We start from the raw sequence: 20,710 nt of genomic DNA, 5'->3' as shown, positions 1-20,710 counted from the left end.
TCACCACAGAGAATGTGCATGTGCAGGCAGCAATTGATTTTGCCCATTTGCAGATTGGTATCTGCAGATGGCAGGGCTGGATCGAGGGGGGCATGGGGGGTAGTCTGCCCCCGGCGCCACCAGGGAGAGGGTGCTGGGAGCAGCTGCCAGCTGCCGGGAGCATGTGGGCGGCAGCGCGGGCAGCCTCGCAGCCCCCCATGTGCCCTGCAGGGCAGGCAAAAGGCACTGCGGCCACCTGTGCCATTCGCCTGCCCCGCAGGACAGGGGGTAGCCAGCCGCCCCGTCCTGCAGGGCAGGCGAATGGCGTGGGTGGCCTTGCAGCCCCCTGAGCTGCCTTTTGCCTGTCCTGCAGGACAGGGGGCACGCGGCAAGCTGGCCGCTCCCCGTCCTGCGGGGCAGGCAAAAGGCAGCATGGGGGGCTGCGAGGCCACCCGCGCCATTCACCTGCGGGGAGGCGAATGGCGCGGGGAGCTTCCCAGCAGGGCCAGATCGACAGGGGGGGCAGGGGGGTAGTCTGCCCCCAGCGCCACCAGGGAGGGGGTGCCAGGAGCAGGGGCCGGCTGCCAGAGGGCGCAGGCAGCAACACGGGCAGCCTTGCAGCCCCCCGCGCTGCCTTTCGCCTGCCCTGCAGGACAGGGGGCGGCCAGCTTGCCACGCACCCCCTGTCCTGCAGGGCAGGCAAAAGGCAGCGCGGGGGGCTGTGGGGCCGTCCGCGCTGCCTTTTGCCTGCCCAGCAGGGCAGGGGGTGCGCGGCAAGCTGGCCACCCCATCCTGCAGGGCAGGTGAATGGCGTGGGTGGCCTCGCAGCCCCCCCGTGCTGCTTTTGCCTGCCCTCTAGGGCAGGGGGTGTGCGGCAAGCCGGCCGCCCCCTGTCCTATGGGGCAGGCGAACAACAGTGCGGGTGGCCGCGCTGCCTTTTGCCTGCCCTGCAGGGCAGAGGGTGCCCGGCAAGCCGGCCGCCCCATCCTGCAGGGCCGGCAAATGGCGCAGGCGGCCTCGCAGCCCCCTGCGTTGCTTTTGCCTGCCCTGCGCGGCAGGCAAAAGCAGCGTGGAGAGCTGCGAGGCCGCCCGCGCCATTTGCCTGCAGGGAGGCGAATGACGTGGCAGCTTCTCAGCCCCGCACGCTGCCTCTGCTCCACCCCATGTGATGACGGCACCAAAGTGACATCATTACGCAGCGCAGGAGCGCATGTGCGCGCTCCGCGCGCGCACAAAGAAGCCCGGCAAAGGTTGCCCCGGGTGTGGGCAACCCTAGATCCGCCGCTGCTTCCCAGCCCTGCATGCTGTCTCCGCTGCTCCACCCTGCGTGATGACATCACCGAAATGACATCATTACGCAGCACCGGGAGTGCGCACGCGCTATGCATGTGTACAAGGGGTTGGACTAGGGTTGCCCTGGGTGCTGGCAACCCTAGATCCAGCCCTGGCAGATGGCACTGTTCAGATGAATGTAGCTGCTATGATGGAGCATGGGGGAGAGGCTGTCCTGCCGATATGAGGTGCCAGGGCCATGAATGGGCTTTGTATGTGATGGTCAGAATCTTCAACTGAGCCCAATAAATGATGGGGTTGGTCCTCTAAGATATGCATAGCAGAAAGGATGTGAGAGTGACAGAGAATCTTTATCTTTAAATATAAAATGGAGATTGACAAGAGCAATGAACTTAGTATTGGGTTCAAATGTTGCCCATTCATGAACCCTCCATTCCACCTTTTCAACTGGCTATATATAATCAAACTGATCCCTAACCCCACACTGGTCAGTGGGGTGGGGCATACACCCTGCTAAGTGTATCACCAGTAAACACCCCCCCCCATGATATTTAGTTTTGCAGGTCTTCCAGGTTATGCATCCATTTTTAAAAACGTCATCATTATATAGCATTGCCCCATTAAACTTGTGAAGTGTGATCAAACATTTATTTTTTGTTTAGTCGTGTACAAAACATTTATCAAGGAATAAGTCCCCTTAAATTTTCTGGGACTGACTTCTGAAAGAAAATGCCCAGAAATGGGCTCCTCAGGAGTGCAAAAATCACACAGCATTATGTGAAAAGTAGACACTGAATTCCTGAATGGTCTCTGGGGGCTCCCCCCCCCCGAGCCTGGTGAGCAATATCCGAGAACACAAGGGCAATGAGACCCCTTACTCTTGACGGCAGCATTCTGTTACACTCTCAGCAGCAACGCTGTAGCGGGTTTGGCCGAGGGCTCCCTCAACAGAAGGAAAACGCCAGCCCATTCGGAGCGAGAACCGGCCCACTGACAGCTGCCACGTGTTTCTAAAGGGAGCTGCCAGCGCTGGAGGGCTCCGTTGGGCCCTTCTGGCTGCCGCAGCCCCTCACATCCAGCGCAGCGCCTGAAGCGAAGGCCGGGGACCAGTTCCTCGCGGGAGGCATCATCCGGTCCCCTCGAAGTAAACAAAAGTCGCAAAGAAGAGATGGGCGGGGGGAGCAGCGTTGCTACGGCGGCGGCTGCCTGGAGCCCTGCAAGTTCACGCCAAGCCACTCGGGACTCTTCGCTCCTCGGGCTCAACGCGGGAGGAATCCCCCCCACCCAGCGCCTCCTGCAGCTGGCCCTCTCGCTCATTTGTTGCTCCAATAAGCAATAATTAGGTCCTAAGCTAACGATGTGTCAGCTGATCTGATGGGAGGCAAGAAGAGGAAGGATGGGGGGAGCCTAGGCTAGACCGGGAGAAGTCTCCATGGAAACGCTCCCCTCGCCCGCCCCTCCCCCTCCCCCACCTGGCTGTGGCGGAGAGGCATCGGAGCTGCCTCTTCTTCTCCAGCCTCCCCAGCGCCACCTTTGCCGCCCGCGGCTCGGGCCGGCCCCGCCTGCGCGGCGCTCTCTAACCTGCAGCCGCCCGGCTTGCAGCATGCGCACTGCCCGGCATCCCTAAATGGGACAATTCTGTCCGTCACGTCGCCGTTCAGCCGTCTCCACAGAAACTTTTGTCCCGCTGGCCAATCAGAGGAGGGCGGGCGAGGAGTGGGGAGGGGGCAGAGGGAGAGGGGTTTAGCTGGGAGCTTTGCTGGCGCTCGGCTCGCGCTGCCGGCTGTCAGTCCCGGTTCCTGCGCCGCGAGACCTTCCAGTGGAGCCGCTGCACAGAGAGAGGCTGGCGGGAGGGGGAGGAGGAGGAGGAGGGAGGGGAAGAAGGGGGAGGAGGCGGGCGAAGCAGGCGGGCGCTGACCATTTTGCAAGTGCCTGCCTGGGACAAGACAGAGGGGCGGCGCGCGCAAGGTGCCGGGGCCGTTCCTTCCCCTCACGACGGCTTTCGGATGGAGGGAGACGCGCAGGGAGGGAGGCGAAGCCGCCCCCCGCCTCGCCCCTGAGCCTGAGGAGGGATCCGGTATCCGTGTGCCGCGGGAGGGGAGCCAGTACTGGACGGGGCCAAGAGCCATGAGAGAGACGGCGCGCGAGAGTCGGAGGGGGAGTGTGTCTCGGCTCGCGCGGCAGAGAGGAGGCTGGGAACTCCCTTCCCCGGGCGGCGAATAGCTCTCGGATGGAGCAGCGGCCGCCTGCCTTCGCCCGCTTGCAGGGTCGTCGAGAGGCAACGGCGCTTGGGCTCCCGAGGAGGAGGGGCTCTGGGGCCTGGCCCCGAGGCGGAGGGGAGCTCGAGGGGGCCCCGCAACTGTGGCAAAGGGAGGGACAATAATCCAGACAGCTGGGAGGGGAGGCAGGCGGTGGCTCTGGGCGCGGACCCGGACGCCAAACTTCCTCGAATGCCCTGCCGCCGCCGCCGGGAAGAGACCACAGGATAGTCCAGCCCAGAGGAGTCCGACGTGAGCCAGCACCGGTGTTACGCGCAGACTGATCGACAGCAGACAACAGCCTCCTGGGTCTGATCTCGCCTCCTTTGCTCCCAACTGAATTTTGTACCTTAAGAGGTTTTTTTTTTTTTAAATGGAATAGGATCAATTAAAAAAAAATCCAGTCCCCTGTGCAGAATTTAGGTTTGGAATAAGTCGAACCTTTGAAACGATCCGTAGAGATTTCTCTCCATAATGCGCACTGGATTTCTTAGGCAGGGAAGAACTTTCTATCCCAGCATCTTCACACCCATCGAATGGAGACCTGATACGGAATAACAGAAGGGGGAGAGACCCGTTTGCCCTTCAGCGTTTTCCTCCATCCTGCACTGAGAGGTTGCTTCAGGGAGAAGCAGGGTCCTCCAGGATAGACACAGGAAGGCAGCCGAGGGTTGGCTGGCTGGGGTGGAGGGTGGGCTTTGCTCCCCCCCACAACCTGCACCATCCAGGCTGAAGCCGATGCCCAAGAGAGAAGAATCCGACTCCATGATATTTTATGTTCTCCCTCTTTTCTTTCGCAGTTTTTGAGCAGCCAGGGGCGAAGTCTCCGGTGCTATAGAGGCAGAACCCTCGAGGGAGGGAGAGACGCTGCTGGAGACACCGGGATAGTCCTGCTGGCACAATATTAAAGGGACAGATCACGTACCGTAGGAGGCGAAGGCAAGCCCCGCTAGGTCTATTCGCCTGGTTTTGGAGGCGCCGAGGTGGTGTGTGTGTGGAGGAGAAAATCAAGTTAAAAATGATCAGGACTGGTGAGCCCCTCTTGAACTGATCGCCAAGCCCCTTGTCCAGCCCCTCCGGGGTGTGATTGCCGCGGGACCTCCTCCTTCGCCGTGGCTCTTGGTGCTGGAGGCTCCTTTCTCCATGAGGCCGGGGTGAACAGGTGCCCCGAGGTGTGGGAGATCCGGCCCAGGTTTGCTTTAGGGGGTGTGTGTCTCGCACGGGGATTATGGAGAGCGGCGACCGGGACATGTACCGCCAGTTTCAGGACTGGTGCCTCAGGACTTACGGGGACTCGGGCAAAACCAAGACGGTGACCCGTAAAAAATACGAACGAATTGTCCAGCTCCTGAACGGCTCGGAATCCAGCTCCACGGATAATGCCAAATTTAAATTCTGGGTCAAATCCAAAGGCTTCCAGCTCGGCAATCCGGACGAGGTCAGTGGTGGTGGTGCTGCTGGTGGCGGAGGGAAGCAAGTCCTCTACGTGCCAGTCAAGACCACGGTTAGTAGAGAAATTGTCTGCCTTCTTATGTAGCCACATCAGGGAGGAAAAGTCGGAGCTGCAGCAGAAAGCACATAGCTGCCACCTCCACCCCCTAGCTGGCTCACGCTGATCGCTCGCTCTTCCTCCTCCCTTTTCACCCCCCCCCCCGTTTCATTTGCCTGGCACCTTTCCCCCTCTTCAGGGCTTTGTGATCCTTCCTTCCTTCCTTCTACACAGCAAACACACAAATCACACCTCTGTGGAAGGTCTTTCCGTCTCTCTGCTTTTGGGGGGAGGTGGGGGGAGAGGCTGTATTATTCCGTCGGTGGTGCTAGAAGGGGGAGGGGATCGGTGGCGTGTCCTCCAGCCACGCGTTGCCCACACTTAGACGATTTTTGATCGATAGAGCACAGTAGATCCTTTTGGCACAAAGCCAAGCAGGAAGGACCGATAGTTGATTTGGGGTTTCCCCCCCAGAATATCTGCTTCTCTTCCTTCATTGTTAGCCTACATCTCTGAGCAGCAGGGACATGCCTGGCTGACTGCAGAAAGCTGAGGGCAGGGTAATCAACAAAAGAGCCATAGGCTTGCACATGACCAAACGGGGAAATTGCGCGCTCTCTCTCTGAGCTTGCTCAAGTCTCTCAGTTGATGCCATCTCAGAAGTAGAGCAAGCCTGGCTCAAAAGCTGGCTATTATGCTGGATTGTATTGGTGGCAGGTGCTACAGAATTTACTGGTTTAGAAGATGGGAACGCTTGGTTACAAGTAGGTTGCATTCACATCTCTTTCTTTTACTAATTCTTGCTTTTTGAGCTTTACCTTTAGGCTTGGTTTGAGAAAATGTGTTCAGTGGGGAAAATGCATTCTTTGATATGAGGGTTTGTTGAAACAGGGTTTTTTGTCAGTTGGAATCTCATTTTGGATTAGGGGAGATGTTCAGGATGGTAAAGTAAAAGATTTCTTATGACTTATTGATAATGTTGCCAAGTGTATATTGTAGAGGGAAATGATGTGGGCTGGTGCCCAGTTCAGGAGTAACAGATCAAGATACACTTTTGCTCCTATGTGTAAAGCTGTTGAAAGTATAGATATGAAACTGTATTGAGTAAATGGTTTTATATTGTGAATATGGACTGCAAAAGTGAATACTTAGAGAACAGTGTGCTTTTTCTGCTTAAGTTTACCTTCTAGAACAGACTTTGAGTAGAGAACATCTTTATTACTCTGTGAAAGTTTTTGGGTTTGTGTCCATCCACTGAATACTGCTCCTATGCAAAATACATTTATTACAACAGTGGACTGCATCCACTGTAAAGTTCTGACCTACAATATTTATCTTAGTGACGCCTCTATTGTCATAAAACTATAGCTATATAATTTGGTTTATACAGTTTTATTTTACTCACTTTTCCATTCATTTGAATAGGTTTTTATTTGTGAGCAACTTGTTTTATTTTTCATACTGATTTTTGTGCATCTGTATAGATAGAGTAACAGACTTATTTTTCTAGGACAAGATGTAATTAATTGACAGTTTAATTTAATAAAGATAAATTTGTATTTGGGGTCTTCAAAAGTTGCGTGTGTTTGCACCAGATCCATATTTTGTGTCATTTCTAAAAAGATATGCATCTCTCCATTATTTCTGAACATTCCTGTGGCTAGAGTCTTTCATGATACACCCATTTGCTAGTTGTATCTCCTTGGATCGGAAAACTATATACCTATCATCCATATTTTAAGTATTTATTCTTAACTGATATAAAGAGAGCAATTCTAAGCAAGTTTACTCAAAATCCTACTCAAGTCTACTCAATGAGTTTACTTCCAGGAAAGTGTTCTCAAGATTGTACTTATAGTCTTGTAAATCATCAGCATTGCAGAGGTGTCATGACAAAATAATATTATATCCTGAAACATTTTTACTAGCTCTATAGTTAGTGACCATAATCCAGTGCAGTCATGCATCCAGTCATGCACATTATATTGGAGTGTGCTCAGTATGCATTATTTTATACTGTAGTTAAGCATTTCTTGCAAAGATTAAAAAAATTCATGCATTTCAATATTTGGTTCCTTTAATTTGTTCAATTACAGTATAAACTTCAGAGTGAATAGCACTCAGATGGTTACTGAACCACAAGCACTCAAAGTTCAGACATTTGGGCACTAGCTTTACTCAAGGTGTACTTCATATATTTCATTGGTTGGCTTTACAAAGAGATTTTAATTTTCCCTTGCAATTGAAGTGTATGTGAGTCATCTTTATGCTACTCTCTGGCACCATGGACAGATGCCTTAGCAAGTTTCTCAGAAGCTCATCATGTCACTCATTCCACAGCAGCTATAGAAGGGTTTAGTCATTCCTGATTAAAGACAGCTGTTGATTGTGGCATATACCATACCTGATAATGTCACATATATTTGAGTGACTTCACTGCTCAGGATAGTTAACGTTCCACTCTCTGAGCCCAAAATAATCAAAACCTTTTTTTACCATTTAGAAAGTCAGCATATAGGTAAAATAGATTCTAGTTTACATTAATCCACCATTGACAATTATGGTTAAAACAGACACACTCTGCAGAGTTCACATGAGGCATGAAACAACAATGTTAACCCCCCATGCTTGACAAACACTAAGGAAATATTCTCCATCTTCATTGTCTAGAATTGTTCTTTCCTTGAAGCTTTCAGGTTTGTTGCTAAGCGTTGCTATCAGCCAGAGAGATTTGCTCCTGAAGGTTCCGTAATCCACTGCTGCTGGTAATTAGACATCATTACTGCTGCATTAAAGGGAAAGAGAGAAGGGGAGAGGACAGGCAGAGGCTAATTAACTACTTGATTCTAATGAAAGAAAGGGAGACGGATAGCAGGTGGGAGTTTGCACTGGAACAGACTAGGCAGACAACACAGACTTCATTGAAGCAAGGAAAACTTGCAGGCTTTCAGCAACAGGCCCATAATCTGTTTGTTAAATGGCTGGACAGTGAATAAAACACTTGGCCATATAGTTTCTTTGCCTTTGCTTGCTTGTTGAACAACTCCTAGTCACAGAGTTATGTTAAAATTAAGCAATATGTAGGGAAAGGGAACTTTTAGCTTGTTGAATGTAGGTTTAATTCATTTCAGTGCTTTGCTTCTGGAGAGCAATGGGAGCAAATGAGTCTTTCAGTGTTCACATCCCTCTGTAGTGTAGGAGATGCACTCTTGGTCACCAAGCAACAACATCCTGCAATACAGCCATTTTAGATCTAGAGTGGGACAACACACAGTGGAGTATTTATATGCACAGCTCAGTGAACAGAATACAATTGCTACACCTTTTTGTTGGTAAGATTTGTCATCTATTCTCTTTCATTAAGACCAAACCGCACTTAATAACAATGGTGAAATGATGCCTAATCGAAAGGCCTTACTCTGAAGTGCTAGATTGAGACATGTGCCAAATGGATGACATGGATTAGTAGAAAGTTTTAATAGTTGGTATTCACTATCACTTAGCAACATGTAGCACCACCATCACTTAGTATAAGTAACTGAAATTGTGTAATTTGATTTTATGAATAGCTTCTTTGAGATCTCTGACTGCTCAATGCATTTTTGTCTCAGAATAAAGCTAGAAAGAAAAAAAATTCAGTAATGTCAGGTGTTAATGGCATAAATGATATTTATGTATTTATTTAAAACGTTTTCTGCTGCCTTTCCACCCAGATAGGGCTCCAAGGAAATGAACATTTGACCATGAAAACATCTGAATATTAAAACATTTGAAAATTAAAAACACATTTAAAATGATATATAAATATTAAATAAAAACATATAAACACATAACACCAAAAACATATAGGAAGGCCCATAACAGTTATTGGGAGTATGCCAAATGAAACAAAAACTCCTTCATCTGCTGGAAGAAGACACCAATAAAGGGAGACAGATGGATCTCTCTGGGGAGGAAGTTCCAACATTTTGGCACCATGATTGTTTCAAAAGGCTGTTTCTTGGGTTGCAACCCATCTAGCTTTAGATGGTGGGGGCACATGAAGCAGGGCTTCTGAAGATGTCTGGAGAGGATGAGTAGATTCCTATGGGAGAAGGGAGTCCTTACGGTATATTGGCCCCAAGCCATATAGGGCTTTAAAGGTCAGCACCAGCACCTTGAATTGAGACTGGAAATAAATTGAGAGCCAATGTCGATTGAACAAGACTGGACTGATATGGTCCCTATGGCCCACTCCATTCGCCCCTCAGACTGCAGCATTCTGCACCAGCTGCAGTCTCTGGACAATCTTCAAGGGTAGCCTTATGAAGCGTACATTGCAATTATGTAATCTAGGTGTTACCAGGGCATGTGCCACAAGATCTTTCTTGCCTAGGAAGGGCTGCAGCTGGTTCACCAGCCAAAGTTGGTGAAAGGCATTGAAGGCCAAAGCTGCTACTTGTTTATGAACAGAAGTTCTCCCAAGCTACGAACTTTCTTCTTTAGGAGACATGCAACCTCATCTAGAACAGGAGATAACTGATTTCCTGGGTCAGGCCTTCCCCCCACCAGTAGCATCTCCATCTTGTCAAGATGAAGTTTCAGCTTGTTAGCCCTCATATACTCCATAACTGCCTCCAGGCACCTGTTCACGGTTTCCATAGCCTTCCTGGAATATGCTGGCAGCACAAGATAGTATTAAGTATCATCTATGTATTGGTGGCAACTCAGCCCAAAACTACAGATGACCTCTCCCAGTGGCTTTACATGGATATTGAAAAGCATGGAGGATAAGTTGGAACTTTTAGACAGCCAAGGGGGAGAGAAGCATTCTCCCAGCACCACACTCTGAAACCCACCCTCGAAGTAGGACTAGAACCACTGTAGAACGGTGTCTGAAGAAGGGAGCTCTGATGCTTGAAAGCTTACACCCTGAAAATCTTGTTGACCTCTAAGGTGCCACTCAACTCAAATCCTGCTGCAGAACAGTGCTTCCCATTCCCAGTCTCCAAAAATGGTCCGGAAGGATACCGTGGTCAATGGTATAAAAAACTGCTGAGAGGTCCAAAAGGATTAACAGAGTTGCACTCCCTCATCTATCTCCTGGTGCATCTTATCCACCAGGGTGATAGGGTTGTCAACTCCATGTTCCTGGAGATTTGATGGGGGTGGGGGGAGGAAAGGCTGGAGTTTGGGGAGGGGAGGAACCTCTGTGGAATATAATTCCATTCAGTCCACTCTCCAAAGCAGCCATTTTCTTCAGGGGAAATTATCTCTATTGCTTGGAGAGTAGGTTTAATGCAGGGAGATCGCCAGCCACCACCTGGAGGTTGGCAACCCTAGGGCTAACCCTAGGACTACAGGTAATTTCATTCCCATAACAAGATCATAATGGATCCAAACAATCTGGTTTATTCAGAATTTCTAAAGTTGGCTAGCCACTACTTGTTCAGTCACCTTGCTCCAAAAATGCTACATTTGAGACTGGACAGTGGTTATTCAACTTTTCTGTGTCCAGACTCAGAGTAGGTTTCTTTAGGAGTGAACACACCACTGCCACTCTCTCTCTCTTGGAGGCAGTTTCCTGGACTCAGTCCACTAGCCCTCACTTGGCAGATTTAAGCAGCCAGAAGGTGCAAGGGTTGAACAATAAAGTGGTAGGTCTCAGATTTCCAAAAATCCTGTCTATACCCTCAGTCTAGAAAAACTGAAAGGTACTCCACACAAGTGGACAAATCAGCACCCTGGGACGTCTGATCCTGTCATGCTAATGCAGAGTCCCAGTCGGAATGGGTGCAAGAGATTTTACCTACGAAGTCCTTAGCAAAAATATTGCAGCAGGCTGCAGAGCAGTCCACCCTCTCCTATAGGCCAGAGTCCCCATAGGTCCCTAGAGTTCTGCAAGTCTACAATGTTTGTATGCAGTAGTATGCAGAGAAATATTGTTTCGTTGCTGCCATCACCACCACAAAGCCATTTGAAACCAAATATTCACTTTAAATCAGTGAGGTTATTTTTAAAATGGTTGGAAAATGCTGTATCTTCTATGCAGAATACACATAACGTAAATAACTAACATTTAATATTTATTTAATATCTATATTGTAAGTAAATACTGGACAGTTATAAATCTACAGGAACTATGGAATATCAGGTCCCTGTATTATTGAAATCCATGAACATCAGAAGAAGTCTGCAGGTTAAAGAAGAATAAGTCGATATTAATAAATTCAAAATCCTGCCAAACTAGGCAAGAACTTTTTCATGTCTTCATTCATACTGTTCTCACACAAAAAGCTAAGAGTGACCTTCGCTTAAAAATATAGTCCCATGAAACACACTTTGGCAGAACAATGTAGTTCTTTCGTGGCTTACAGTCATGAGTTCAAATAATTTAAAAATTTGTGTGTAAGAGACAGGAGTAAGGTCATGAACTGAGAGTAAGATATGAGGAATAGAATAAGGGTCCGGAGGCAGCATCTACAAGCCAGTTCCCTTGGCTCTCCCCCCCCCCAATATGGAGGAGAACCATGTCTCTTGTAGCATTTTGTGTATGTATGCGTGGGAAGGGTTATATCATTTCCAGAACTGCGTGTAATGAAGCTGTGATCAATTAAGTTCACAATACTTTGTCTTTTAAACACAGTTTGTTATTCTAGCAAAAGTGTTTGGAATCTGAAGCTTTATTTAAAGTATGTGCTAGAAGAGAATATAACAATAACAACAACTGTACTTATATACTGCTCTTCTAGACATATTAGGGTCTCACTCAGTGACCAAAATCAGTGTTATTATTATCCCCACAGTACAGCTCTGGGGAGCTGGGGCTAAAAAGAATGGCTTACTTAAGGCTACCTACTGAGCTTCTGGTGGAACTGGGATTTGAACCAACAGAGTGCTAATTTGCAGCCCAACCACTTCACCACTATGCTACAGCAGCTCCAATTAATAGTACAGGCTAAGTCTTGTAGTGCTTGACATGCTTGGTTTAAAAGCAAATCTGGTAGTACAACTACACACCGGTGTAGCTGTTACTTTATGGTGCTATTGCAGGCAGCCCCTTTCTGCTGCTCAAATGTTTAGGTCTCAGCTGCTAGTCACATTCATAATTATGTGTGGCTACGAAAAGCCTCTTGGGCTCATTCCCAGGGTGGTGTGATGATGACACTCCCAGGAGTGACGTCATTGCACCACCCCAGGAACGATCCTGCACTTTGCACAGGGCTGATTTGGGCCCCAAACGGAGAGAACAGAATAGGTGAGTGCCAGGTCTCAGCCTCCCACTGGGAGGGTAAGAGGATCTGGCAACCCTAGTTCTAGAACTTTTCTTGTTCTTGTTCTTTTCTTTTTTTAAAAACAAATTAAATTATGCAATTAAATTATGTTTACAAAAGTATCCCTATTAGTTATTCTAAAACTGTCTCAAGGTGTAGCTATCCAACATATTTTCTAACTTGCAGAGATATCACTAAAAATTAATATAATGTGTGAAATGCAAACCTGTATAGAGTATCCTGCAACTTGAGCTAAGGACTGTTCATAATATAAGGGGTCGCACCATAGAAAATAGGGCAATATAACTGTGACATTATTACTGAATATTTTTGTAAATATATCTTGGGATTCACAAACAAAATAATAACTTGCTACTTTTTGGTCTTAAATTATTTGAAGAAAGACTATATTTAAAAAAATCTTTCCTCTTCAAAAATTGCTGTCATGTTTTTATAATCTGTAGCAATCTCAGCTGACCTATGAACAGTGATAAAAGTGGATAGAAATGGACAGATACAGAATTCTAGGTAATCAATATGGTAGTCAAAATGCACACTAGTTGAACTTAGATTTCTTGTATAAGATCATTGGGGGGGTGGGATCTTGAGAAAAAATATTATCACTTTCATCACTATCCATCCATTGCTGGTCGAGGCAGAAAAAGTGTTATAATCAGCCCTTTCTTCAATTCAGACTACAGTCACAGTTGGAAGAAGAATCTGTGTTGACATTTTTATAACCTAAATATTGTTGTTTACTTCTGGTATGAAGATACAGGCTTTTCCTATCCAGTACTACTTTGACTTAATAAAACTCTTACCTTCATGGATTACCACCAGGATACAGTGGTGGTGGAAAGTGCCATCAAGTCATAGCTGATTTATGGTAACCCCTGCTCTGGGTTTTCAAGGCAGGAGACGAAAAGAAGTGCTTTGCCATTAGCTATCTCTGCAACCTTTAGTCTTCTTTGGAGATCTCCCCACTAATTACTAACAAAGGCTGACCCCACTTAGATTCTGAGCTCTGATGAGATCAGGCTACCTGGGCCATCCAGGTCAGGGCATGAGGATACAGAGGAATGAAGAATTTATGAATGTTTCTATATGGCCTATGCATTCTTAATATAATTTGAAAAATGTATTGTGAGAATATTTAAATGAATGTATACCCAGAATCTCATCATTGTTGTGTTTCTCATGATTTACACCTTGTATATACTCAGTTGTGGAAAGATCATTTTTCTGTATTACTTGTTATTTTCCATTGTTCATATTATTGGTGGATAGTGTACCTTGCATTTGCAATACAGATGCCAGCCGACCTTTTGTCTCCTGGTCCTACTCATCTGGGGGGAGGTAGGCCGGGATTCACTGAAGCATGTGACAAAATGGTATGTACATGCCCTTTGGAGGCCCCAATGATGCACTTCTGTTTGAAAATTGGAAGTCACAGGGTATCCATGTGGGCAGACTGGCCCCAAACTTGGCAAAAATTGTAAGGGGGTTTGGCAACCTTAATTTGCAAATACACTTTGGTATTTTTACTTGTGTAATTTATTCTTATTTTTCCAGAGTGCTGTTATCTTGACCCATATATTCCGAACACAGTTGGTCATTCTTCTGCCTTTTATTTACCTATTAGGTCTTTGCTTTGACTCTGTTGTCATGTTTTCAGGAAACGCCATTTTTTCCCTTTATAACAAGAGTTGCACTGATAGTCTAGACCAGGGGTGGCCAAACTGCGGCTTGGGAGATGGGCACGAACCGCATTACAAACTTCAATACCCCATGAAATTGGTGATTGCGCGATCGCGATCCAGCGGTTCATGATTGTCCTCGTCCAACGAACCAGCGTTTGGAAGAAGCCTGCTTTGGTGCTTTCGGCTGCATTTCAGGAAGCCAGACAGTCAGACGCCAGCAATCTATTCCCCTGGAAACAGAGCTGGGGGAATGCCTGAACTCTGTCTGCGCTCCTTCTGTCGCCCCGGAAACCTGAATGGAAGCCCAGTTTACCTTGATCGGTAGGTCTTCCTTCCAGCCATGGAGCTGCAAAATGGTTACAAGTTGGGAGAAGACACCTGGGGGAGGGAGGGGGGAGGGGGTGTTCTGTAGCCACGGGCACTCCAATCTCACCTCTGCAAACCCTGATAGGAAGCTCTGACGGCCAAACACAGACTCCTGAGTTGCTCTATGGGACCTCAGCTTATAAAAAGCACTGTGCTCCTAAGCTGGCTTTCACTTTCAGTGAGCAGTGGAGTGTGAGAGCTGTTGCTTGCTACTTGCTAGCCTTTGGGGAGAGACAGAGAGAGTATAATTGAGCTTGGATTTTTGTGGGAGTTTCCTGGGGGCCTTGGATTGGAGAGGGTATAACTCCAAGATCCCTATTGCAATCCCTGTGAATATGGGCTCTGTAAGTGCAACGGGGGTCGTTCTTGTGCCCACGAACCGCGAACCACTGCAGCAACAGAAAATGTTCGTTGCGGTTCGCGACCCCGGGTTCGTCGTTGGCACCAAACCACGAACCGCAGAGTCGTTAAATTTTTTTGTTTCGTGCCCATGTCTACTTGGGAGCCACCTGTGGCTCTTCTAGACATATTGTGCAGATCCCGGAAGTCTCTGAGTATTGCCGTGGTCATACATTTTATTTTAGTTTATTTCCCTTCCCTCCCTTTTCTTTTTTCTTTCCATGACTTTTCCTCCCTCCCTCCCCCTTCCTTCCTTCCTTCCTTCCTTCCGTCCTCCCTCCCTTCCTTCCTTCCTTCTTTCCATGTCTTTCATATTTTCAGTAAAAATGTTGGGTTTGCCAGGTCTGACTCAAAAAATACCTGGGGACTTTGGGGGTGAAGCCTAGCAAGGATGTGACATCACTTTCATGATGCCACTCCCAAGTCAAAAGTCAGGTGATGGCTCTTCCCAAGCTCCCCCACTTCCAATGATAGCACTTCCAGTATACTGCACTAAAATCCCACCCCTTCCTGTGATGTCACTTCAGGACACTCCCCCAAACTCACCTCTTCATCTGAAGTCTCAATGCATCATGTTGCGGCTCTGAAACATCTGACATTTATTCTATGTGGCGCTTACATTAAGCAACTTTGGCCACCCCTGATCTAGACCAAAGGTCTGTCAAGTTTAGTACTCTGTGAAATGCTAGTCATAAAACTCAGAAGTAATGTGTATGAAGGTTCAGTTCTCAACAGTTATGGCTAAAACCAATAATAGACATGTAATCTAGAAATTTATCTAAATCCATATATGGTAGTGGCATTATAGTATCATGACAATTAATCCCCCAAATTAACAGTGTATTGTATGAAGCATGGTCTTTCTAGCATTGGCAACCCTCAGGTAAGACTTGGAGATTTCCTGGAGTTACAGCTTATCTCCAGAATACAGATATCAGTTCCCCTCAAGAAAATGGCTGAATCTGTAGCATTATATTCTATTAAGATTCCTCTGCTCACCAGACCCTGCCCGCCCCAGGCTCCTGGAGCCTATGCAATGACATCACTCCTGGGAGTGACGTCATCACACCACACTGGGAGCTCGCCCTGGGAGGCCAGTTCCCATGTTTTTTCCCACACTGGCCAGATGAATGTTGGTGGGGGGAGGAGTCTGGGAGTGGGGGAATCCCCTGCACCCACCAAGGAACCAGCAATCGTAATTGTTCTCCTAATCCAAAACTGCTAAATTTAATTTAGAGATCTTGGTGAGGGGCATTGTCAAATGATGTTTAGTAGTTCAAGTATATAATCTCTTCAAGGTAACCACATCTAAATGTTTGCTGATTCTCTGAAAGGCATTCTACCTCGTTTTTTACCCCCAACTGCAGATAATTCAGTTAAATAACAGCAGACTCAAGACAGATCTTTGGAAGACTCTAGTGCTTAATCCCCTAAATTGTAAAATCTGTCCATGTATTCTTGCCATCCATTTCCTCTTTTTAAAATCATTTGCTGACCCATGAAATGACCTATGTTCTTATTTAATAACTGCTAGGTTTTTAGGAGCCTTTGTGATGTATATACAATGTTTAGTTCATCACCCCATCAACAAGCTTGTTGATATCCTCAAAGAATTTCATAAGGTTAATGAAGAAAGATGTCCCTTTTTAGGAGCCAAATGCCTGTCATATTTGAAGGATATGGTAGAAGTGAGGGATGAGAAATTTTAGTCTTTCCCTCAACTTTGCCTTTATTACCAACTTTCTTTTTACGGAGGCCATTGCCATGTATGAAGTGAAGGGAGGGATAGTCTACTTTCCCAGACTTTCTCACGTTTCCTGCTTTCCAAACATGAATATGTCTTTTAGAAGGAGGTAAAGAACATGCACGTGAACATATGAACCTGCTTTACAGACCATTTTTCTATCAAGCTCAGTCTTGTTTACTCTGACTGGAAGTGGCTCTCCAGGGTCTCAAACAGAGACCTTTCACATCACTTACTATTTGATCCTTTTAACTGGAGTTGCAGGGCTTTAAACTGGGATCCTCTGTGTGCTCTGCCACTGAGCTACAGTTCTCCAACGTTGCTTCACAACTTCAAAGTTCAAGAAGCGGCATCCAGCATGGGGTGTGTGTACAAGAAGCAATGCCACATTTCCTCCTCTGCTTTTCCTTCCTGAGCCAGGTTCTTGAATATTTTTAGGGGGTGGGAAAAGCTGCGCGTCACAAGAATGTTACTTTTTCCTTAATAACCTTGAAACTATCTTGAGAAAGGAGAAAAGGGGCATTGTCTCATCCCACCCCTTGTATCTTCTTATTTGAGGTGCCTGGGCCATCTGGTGTTTATGTTTTCCTTCTACTGCCATGATGTTCTGAAACTCAATGTTGTGCTTTTCTCCATAGGCATAAATGGCATCTTGCAGGCCTCACTGGGATAGGGGCTAAATGTTCTCGCTGTCCCTGTTTTTGGAGGGTGGGGTGGGAGGCACAAATGGCTGACGGCATGTATCAGTGAATGTATGTTAAGGAAGGACCTCCACTTTGCAAGAGCCTGATGCTCAGAGATATGTCACAGTCATACACTTCTATACAATCCCTGTTGGTATGGGCCAGACTGCTTAATGTTAGGGATTGTGGAGGGGAAGTTCAAGCTTTCTCTTCTATGCATAACAGTATGATAGATTTCATCAAACCCCTGAGGTCAAGAGCCATAGAAAATTTGTTACCATCTGACAATATAAAATGACAAAAGGAGAAATTGTTAGTGTATTTTGGCTGCACAAAAGTCAGTCACAAACTTTTAGCATCATCAAGATTTAGGCAATTTTTAAAATATCTGTAACTCTGATATTTAACATTAGATGCTGATGAAATTTGGGCAGATTAAATCAATTTACAGGTATATTTTCAATGCCAAAGTTCAGATTGATAGTATAAATTGCTTTGATCTTATATGATTTCAATTAATTAATTGATTGATTCACTAATCAACTTATTTATTAGGGACCAGTCCCTGCTCCATTTGCTTGCCAAAATTATGATTTGCTGTGCCCACCATATTATTTTTATGGGCCCTGTCCCTATATGCTCCATGGGATAACCTTAAAGGTGGCATTTGGCCATTTTTTTCTCCTTTGTTGATAAGTATTTTTGTTCTTTTTTTTGTGACAAACAATAACTATTCTTCAAAAGAAATCAGTTAGAACAACAGCATTTAAACATCCACCTTCTCAGTCAGCGTAGCTGTGGCTGTGACTTTGTTTCAACTTGCAAGAAGACGTCTAAAAACGTCTAAACGTCTTGGCAGAAACGTCTAAAAACAGATGTCCAGGAGAATTTCAGGTAGTTGCCAAGATGACCATTAATTTATAGAACTATACTGTCATAGAGAAAGTATTGGCTTTTGCTGCAAAAAGTGGCATAGCTCCAAAAAGTTGTTAACCCCCCACCCTTTATTTTGTAAAGGAGGGGATATTCTCCACTTTCCCTGTCTATTCTGCTTTCACTTTCCTACGTATGTTTTAGTGAGTTAAACTGCTGCTTCCGTTACAAATAGCACGCCTTTGTTCTGGATATAATCAGGGCCGTTTCCAGACGGCTTACCTTCTGCCGCTCCATGCCGCAACGTCGCAGCTCGTGCTGGAGAAAACGCGAAATAGCGCATTTTCTTGCGCGAGTTTTGCACAACATCGTGCAAAACTCATGCAAGAAAATGCGATATTTCGCGTTCGCCACAGCATGAGCTGCGGCGTTGCAGCATGGAGCGGCAGAAGGTAAGCTGTCTGGAAATGGCCCTGGGCCAGGATATTCTGATTTCCTTCAGTTTGGGCACTGCAACTACTGTGATCATCCGGAATCTGGTGGTCTGTTCTGAGACTCCTAGCTTTATTTTTTGGTGAGTGATGCCTGCCTAAAACAGACAGATAGACATATGCCCATTTATTATTATAGATTCAGCCAGTCAATCCCTGCAGCTCTTATCAGGCCCCTCCAGATAGGGTCTGCTTCCTTGGCTGGTCATCATCAAGAGGGCACAGTGAATGTGCACCTATTTTTTTTGTATTTTTTGTATTTGGGGAAGGGCCTAAGTACCAGTATACAGGGGTATTTGGGTTTGGGGGGAGAATCTGGAATTATCCATTATTAACTTGGGGGTGCTTTTTGGAGGGGCTGGAATGGAAGACTGGTACTGTCTGTCCACTAGGGTTGCCAGGTCCCCATGTCCTCCGGGCCCCAGTACCTACCTGGTCTGAAGTCTGTTGTGCATGTGCGAAGCCCGCACACACCCTCCTGGGCCTGCACAATGATGTCACTTCCGGGACGTGCTGTCATCACGTGGGCCCATGGCCGCCCTGGGAGCACTCCTGCGTTCTGGGAGGGGGGTGGATTTGGTCTGAATTGGGCTGCTGCGGGGCATGGGAGCACTTCTGTACTCTGCAGCAGCCCGAATTGGCCCAGATTGGGCCTGAATCAGCCTGGAATGGGCTGCTGTGGAGCACAGCCGATTTGGCCTGATTTGGGCCTGAATCAGGCTGCTGTGTGTCCACAGGAGCGTGCCACACTGTCTGGGAGTGTGCCCCCCGGGAGTTCTGTGCCTCCCCCACTTGCCAGGTAAGCAGGGGCAGGGGTTGGAGGTGGGAGCGGGTGATCCCTTGCCCCCAATGGGGGAATGGCAACCCTACTGTCCACTTAAGACCCCAAAAATTTCAAGCAAATTGGACCAAGGGGTCTAATTCTATGAGCCCTTGAACAAGCCATTCTACTTTTCTCCATTGTTTCCTATGGGGGAGGGGGAATTCAAAGAAGCCAGTAGCCAGACGCATAAGAGCAACCATGGGCCAGAAGCTTCCAAATGCAAATAGAACCAACAAGCTTTGCTCACTCTAGAGGAACACAGCTGAACAGCGTTGCTTAAAACACACACACAATCCTTTCTGCCTCTATTCACATGAGGTCAGAGGAACTGCTGTAGTTGTGTTGAAAGGCAAGGAAGATGAAGTGAGAATGCACATAGTACAAGTATGTGTTAATAGCATCAAGTTCTACCTTTCCTTCTCCTTATTCCACTCTGCCAAGAGGTGCAACTAGACACAGCAACCTACCATTCCCTCTTCCCTATAGGGAGTGACAATCCCTTGCTCACCATAGAATTCTCTTGGATTCCCTTGCTAATAAGGCGTTGGCACACTCAGGATCCTGCTTCCTCAGCAACATCACAGACTCCTTCCTCCCCCAAAGCCAGGGGCCCAAGAGGAAAATATGGCTTGAAGAAAGAGGCAGGAAGTTGTTGGCTAGTGACAAAGAGGGGCTGAAAGAAAAACCCAGGGACAGAAGGTAGTCTGCACTTCCAGCATCGTTAGAGTGGGATGCACCTAGAAAAGAAACTATATTTCTCTGTGCTTAGTTTCTCTGTATTCTCCATGTTCCCTTTTTTTCTTCAACACAAAGTTGTTATACCTTATCTTTGCTGTGTGCTGCTTCTCTTCTCTCTCACTTATTTTTATACCCCCTCTTCTGAACAATAACTTTAGAATGCTTTCCCTGCAATATTAATTTGGCTAGCGCTCTTCTTTTATAATACTTTATAAACATCTTTTTCCAGAATGATTACTGATTTCTTTGCTTCTCTTTCCTCATCCTCTTTCCTCATATCTCAGCATCTTTCTGATTTTACTTTTCTGCATTCTGTATTTACAGTGCCCTTATTTCCTCTGTTGCCTTATTGCTATTTCCTCCATTTAATAAGAATGTAAACCCTAGGGTATGCTTTTTTAAAATAATAACATTCGATTTATATACCGCCCTTCAGGACAACTTAATGCCCACTCAGAGCAGTTTACAAAGTATGTTATTATTATCCCCACAACAAACACACTGTGAGGTGGGTGGGGTGGAGAGAGCTCCAGAGTGCAGAGCCTAGCCCAAGGTCACCCAGCTGGCTTCAAGTGGAAGAGTGGGGAATCAAACTCAGCCCTCCAGATTAGAGTCCTGTGC

General features: G+C 46.9%; 1 protein-coding gene across 3 annotated transcripts in view; it reads left to right on the top strand.

The window, feature by feature from the left end:
* The first annotated feature begins 4,758 nt into the window (after positions 1-4,758).
* The window catches only part of NOL4 (nucleolar protein 4), a 310,646-nt gene continuing 294,694 nt past the window's right edge, over positions 4,759-20,710 (top strand). For all 3 annotated transcript variants that reach the window (XM_054986049.1, XM_054986048.1, XM_054986047.1), the window contains exon 1: positions 4,759-5,034. In XM_054986049.1, coding sequence (XP_054842024.1) covers positions 4,759-5,034 — 276 coding nt within the window. The remainder of the gene's footprint in view (positions 5,035-20,710) is intronic.

The sequence above is a fragment of the Eublepharis macularius genome, chromosome 7 (assembly GCF_028583425.1).
Source record: "Eublepharis macularius isolate TG4126 chromosome 7, MPM_Emac_v1.0, whole genome shotgun sequence".
NCBI lineage: Eukaryota > Metazoa > Chordata > Lepidosauria > Squamata > Eublepharidae > Eublepharis > Eublepharis macularius.
Note: the sequence above shows the minus strand (reverse complement) of the source record. Positions and strands in the feature narration are given on the sequence as shown.